Genomic DNA, 5,903 nt, shown 5'->3' on the forward strand with positions numbered 1-5,903 from the left:
ATAGATTTAGCCTCTACCTGGGACATATTCCATACATAGTCATTTAATCTCCGGGTTATAAATGTTGGGGTACTTTTTTAGTTTTTATTTTCTGTTTTATTTTCAGTTTCTTTTACACAAATAAACCGTGAGCAGACTGAAATGCGCTCGTGGTGCAGGAATACTGCACGACTCCTCTCTTTCCCACAATTCACCACGCGCGATCCTGCGCTCGCTGTCTGTGGTGCTGAAGCGGCGCGTGCTGGGGACTGGAGCACAAACATACAATCGAGGTATCCTCTCGCGGGATGGTCAGAGGAGCTACGAAGTAGATAGAAGAAGAGTGTTTTGCAATTCAGGAATCCAAGCCAATTATTTGTGATTTTTCATATACAATACAATTTACAGTAGTCTGAATTTGGGTAAGCTGTTTTGATAGCATATAGCCTATTTGCGCTGTACATGTTAGGTTTTTTACACAGCCTCTCTCTCTAAATTATTTCGCTCTCATCTTTCGTGTTGTTGCCTGCCCGTGTCAGGCGTTCTTTATGCACAGCAAGCTGCTCCAGTTCTCTCCGAGAAAATAGACATTCACGTCGGAACAGCATGGCCCGGTCCAGTCGCACCCACTGAGAGAGATGGAAGCCAAGCAGCACTCCCTAAAGAGCCTGAAGAGCTACCCAGAGGCGGGGGGCCGGAGCCTGGCGGCGGCCGCGGGAGACGTCGGTGTTGGAGGTGGTGGAGGAGGGTGTCGTGCCGGCTCGGCACAGATGGAGATGGAGGCAAACATACAGAAAGCCATTGACTTCAAGGTGGAGGGCCACCGTTGCTACAAGGAGAAGAAATTCCGGGAAGCGATAGGGAAGTACCACCGGGCTCTGCTGCAGCTGAAAGGGGTGCATTTAGTGGATGGAACCACGGGCTCCGAGGTCAACCTCCTGAGCCAAGCCGCGGTCAAACTGACGGAGGAGCAGCGGAGAACTGTGGAGATCACGGAGATCGAGTGCTACGACAGCCTGACAGGTGAGTGAGTAGCTAGCCTAGTCGGTGTTTTTTGCTCGGCATCGCGCGGCCACGCAACGGAGGAGACCCCGGCTCTTGAGGGGCTTGAGCCTGGAAAGCTCGTTTTCTGAGATTGAACCACGGCTGCCATTGTTCGTTTCGGTTCACGGGGTTAGGAAGGAACGAGTTTAGACAATTAGCCAGTGTCAAGCATAATTTCCGCTGCTGTCAAGCCTGTATGGGCATAAATTAATCAGATTTGGCTTAATAATACATTAATAGCTTGCGCTTTTGACAATGGACAGCGCCAAATCTCGGTCTTTCTTATTGGTCTATTAACTAATTTACCACCTGGGGATGTCACTAGGTCAAAACTCCATCCCACAAAAACAGGCTGAAATTTCAGTCTGTCTTTTCGAACAGGTCTTATACTAAAAGGGCATTATCATTTTCACAATTTCACAGTATTATTCCAACATAGTGTGATAGTGTGGAAATACACACATATATATATATATATATATATATATATATATATATATATATATATATATATATATATATAAACACAGGAAAATTACATTTTTCACTGCACTGATTAATGAATCCTATATTAGTAACTGGCACAATGGTTAATTATAATATCTTATCATTTGTGTGCTAGACTCGGTTTTTCCTCGAGCCATGTCTTCCTCCTGTGATTCTTATCAAGGTTCCCCCCCACTGTCTTGTCTATCTTTGTTGTGCTCCATTCAAGTTTATTTTTTGCTTCTCTTGATTCAACCCCCCCCCCCCCCCCAGTTAATTCCTTTGATAGCCCCGGGGGGAAACCAGTGATTGGATGTTGATCAACTGTTAATGTAGTCAGTGGAACGGGCTGTATTAGCAGGAGTGTACATCCTGTGGAAAAGGGACACAAATACACACAGTGGGAGCCTGGGGGTTATATGCTGCCATATCATCCAACACATGATGTCTCTCCCACAGTGCAGCTGTGTTGTTGCAAAAACAGTTCACATGCTCTGAGGTGGGAAAAACATGGCGTGGACCATCCCGGTTTTACAGGTGAAATCCGTCTACATGGATCCTTGAATGACTTCACACACATACAAGTAATACGCCACTATGGCTGCGTTTACACAGGCAGCCCAATTCTGATATTTTACCCAATTATTGACGAAAGAGCCGATCTGATCCGTCAAAGGACCAATTAGTGAGAAAAAAATATCGGAATTGGGCTGCCTGTGTAAACGCAGCCAATGAATTGCAACCTACAACAATATGTCTAGTTAAGAGTACTTGACAATATTAGGAGTCCTTTCTGGTCAGCATCGTCATGTCTGGTCATCGAGTTTAATCGGTCTATCAAACCAAGCACAAGTGTCAGTTAAACAGGCTATGTATGTGTAATGTAATTAGAAAAGATAAACTCATATCGTACTCGGATAAACATAATATCTCTAACAAGGAGATTTGAGTAAAGCTGAGCTTACATGTATTTGTTTCTGGTAATTCTTTGAGTAAGAAATAGGATCGTCTGTTCAACAGATGTGAGCGTAAGAGATTGTCTCCTGGCAGATAATCTATGAAACAGGCGAGATTTGATTCGAACAGATACAGTAGTCTGTCTGGCAGATGTGAGTTGGCCTATAGGGGATTAGATGTGTCTGTGGGTCTAATGATGACCGTATTAAATATTGTTCACCACTGCGACAGTAGTCCGTCCACATGGGAGCGTGGCTAAGATGTTCCCTAATTGCATTGTGAAATCTATTTGGTGAGTGATATGCCATGGTCTCTTTTATGGTGCCTGTCTTATACATTTTGTTGACCATATCTTTGGAGATTCAGCCCCCTATTATTCAGAGGAATCTCTTGATTCAGCGGTGACATTTTCCGTACAAGATATTCTAACAAACAGTTAACATGAAAACATAGAATGGTTAAAGGCGGGATGGGTTGCTGTGGTGCTAGGCTGTGTCTCTCTGTCCTGGCTCCGCTGGGTCCTGGGCTCAGCTGGTGTGACAGGCTGAAGGTCGACTCTCTCTGCCCCCCGTCTGATGGCCCTCTGTCTGGGCCCTGTCGGGAAGATACCCTGGCGTGCAGGAGAAATGGAGACGGAGGTAAGGGGATGGAAAGAGAGGGAGAGTAAAAGAGCGAGGGAGAGAGAGAGAGAGAACAAGTGAGGAAGAAAGAGAAAATGGAAAAGGGACAGCGAGGCAGACACTGGGCCCTTCCCTGTTGTTATTATCGTGTCCGTCACCTCATTCTGCTCTCAATTCTCACAATAACACAGTTCACAGTAACAGCAGTGATAATGCATATTGGTCGTAGCCCACATCCTCTCAGTGGTGTGCGTTTTTCAGATCATGTATTTGTGATTATTTCTATTTGATTTAAGAATGAATAGAAATACATGTACATTGCGTACATATTTCACAAGACTGGAGACCCTTTCCACCCTACCGACAGTCTGGTCACCCAGAGTCCTGCTGGACAGAAGGTGGCCCCTGTGGTGTTGAGTGAGGCAGTGTTTTGATTGGCCAACTGTCTTCGTCTCTGACGCATGATACAGGTGCAACAGAGCGAACAGCCTCACCTCCAGCTCGTCTGTGCGCGTGCGTGCACGTGTGATTCTGTTTGTCTCAGCAATCGCAGCTCTGAAGAACAGCAGCTAACCAAGGGGGTATCTGATATGGAGGAAGGTGGGGGGTACACAGATTGCTTCTCACCCTGCCATTCTCACAGTGCCCATACTGACATTGCTGTGTGTTATGTCTGTTCTTTTTGAGTAGGGATGTGCGAGCTTATGGCGTGCGCGCGCGTGCGTGCTTGACTTCGTCGTGACAAGGACAGGCTTTGCCTTCCCATTGTGTGTCTCGTCACTGCACCTTTTTTAAATGACATGGCTACCCGACAAATGCGGCCCAGAGGTTTTCACTACGTGCAGCGATTTTGCCGCCAGCATGCCGCACACAGGGATTGTGTTTGGAGACTGAGATTCAAGACAAGAGATAGGAGAGAAGCCGACATCAAAGGAGACAAGTAATGATGGAAAGAGACAGAGGAGGAAACTGTGAGCGAATGACACGAGTAATAAAGACCTGCATTTGGCTGTAATGGTGGTTTGGAAGAAGGGGAGAAAAAAACACAAAAGAAGAGAGAGAGAATAGAGAGAGAGGGTGAGAAACAGGAAGATGGAGGTTTGTGCATACAGTGTTGTTACCAGGTTCTGTCTGAGAGAGATCCATTGAGATGAATTGCCTATTTGCCGTTGTCCTAAAAGAGACACAATTCTGTTTCCCCATGGGGCTGTGGGACTGTATCTAAGTGGGTTACACCAAGGCAGCCTGTCTGTAGCCGCTCTGGGAAATGGCGCTGCAACATGTTGGCCAGAGGGAGACCGTCAGCCATGCAGGTTGATGCTTTTTGGGATGAATCGTGTTCTGCAGGCAGCCCACCCACCCACCCAAACCACATGCTGTGCTCACGGATACATGTGACAACAGCAAATATACAAACTTTTTTTTTTTTTTACACTCTTCTTTTTTTATACACGGCACTCGAAGCACTTCCCAAAATGGAGACCCTATGAGCAAAAGTCGTTGAAAAGGCATCGCGAGTACGTCTTTTCAGAGTCTTATGCTCACTGGGGAGGGAGAATATGAACACAGCAGGAAGCAGTTGATGCGTTATTAGAAAATGCACCTTTACATTTTTTTTTAACCAGGTAAGTTGACTGAGAACACATTCTCCTTTACACCAACAACCTGGGGAATAGTTACAGCGGAGAGGAGGAATGAGCTAATTGTTACGCCGGGGATGATTAGGTGTCCGTGATGGTATGAAGGCCAGATTGGGATTTTAGCCAGGACACCACCCCTACTCATACAATAAGTGCCATGGGATCTTTAGTGACCACGGAGAGTCAGGACAGCCTTATAACATCCCATCTGAAAGACCACACCCTACACAGGGAAATGTCCCCAATCACTGCCCTGGGGCATTGGGATATTTTTTTTTAGACCAGAGGAAAGAGTGCCTCCTACTGGCCCTCCAACACCATTTCCAGCAGCATCTGGTCTCCCATCCAGGGACTGACTGGAACCAATGCTACTTAGCTTCAGAAGCAAGCTAGCCGTGGGATGCAGGGGGGTATGCTGCTGGCTTATTCAGATGGCTTATTCAGGTGAAGAGAGATCTTCTGTAGCGCACAGACATAAATGTAAAACAATTAGTCATGTCCCGAACTCCTTTTGTGAGGTAGATTGAGCCATCTTTTCGTTGTCCGGTTTCCTCTGATTTCTGACTCAATTATTCCTTTGTTCCCTGCGAGTGGCTTAATCGGTGCGTGAGTCATGAGTCACAGCCTTGGGTAGAAGCTGCGGCAAACACATTTTGAGAAAGGAATCGCTTGTTTCGTAACACCTAACACCTTTTATTCACCAATCAGGATGTTTCGTAACACCCAACACCTTTTATACACCCATCAGGATGTTTCGTAACACCTTTTATTCACCCATCAGGATGTTTTGTAACATCCAACACCTTTTATTCACCCATCAGGATGTTTTGTAACATCCAACACCTTTTATTCACCCATCAGGATGTTTTGTAACATCCAACACCTTTTATTCACCCATCAGGATGTTTTGTAACACCCAACACCTTTTATTCACCCATCAGGATGTTTTGTAACACCCAACACCTTTTATTCACCCATCAGGATGTTTTGTAACATCCAACACCTTTTATTCACCCATCAGGATGTTTCGTAACACCCGACACCTTTTAGACACCCATCAGTATGTTTCGTAACACCCAACACCTTTTATTCACCCATCAGGATGTTTCGTAACACCCAACACCTTTTGTTCACCCATCAGGATGTTTCGTAACACCCAACACCTTTTATACACCCA

The 5,903-nt window shown here is 45.7% G+C and overlaps 1 protein-coding gene across 2 annotated transcripts in view; it reads left to right on the forward strand.

Annotated features, from left to right (window-relative positions):
- Positions 1-214: 214 nt before the first annotated feature.
- ttc9b (tetratricopeptide repeat domain 9B) overlaps positions 215-5,903 on the forward strand; it is a 32,117-nt gene continuing 26,428 nt past the window's right edge. The window contains exons 1-2 of one of the 2 annotated variants that reach the window (XM_036961752.1): positions 215-401; positions 519-1,002. In XM_036961752.1, coding sequence (XP_036817647.1) covers positions 618-1,002 — 385 coding nt within the window. In that variant the 5' untranslated portion in view covers positions 215-401; positions 519-617. Of the gene's footprint in view, positions 1,003-5,903 lie in introns of both variants that reach the window. The other variant, XM_036961751.1, reaches the window with a different exon arrangement.

This window comes from Oncorhynchus mykiss, chromosome 24, assembly GCF_013265735.2.
Source record: "Oncorhynchus mykiss isolate Arlee chromosome 24, USDA_OmykA_1.1, whole genome shotgun sequence".
Classification (NCBI taxonomy): domain Eukaryota; kingdom Metazoa; phylum Chordata; class Actinopteri; order Salmoniformes; family Salmonidae; genus Oncorhynchus; species Oncorhynchus mykiss.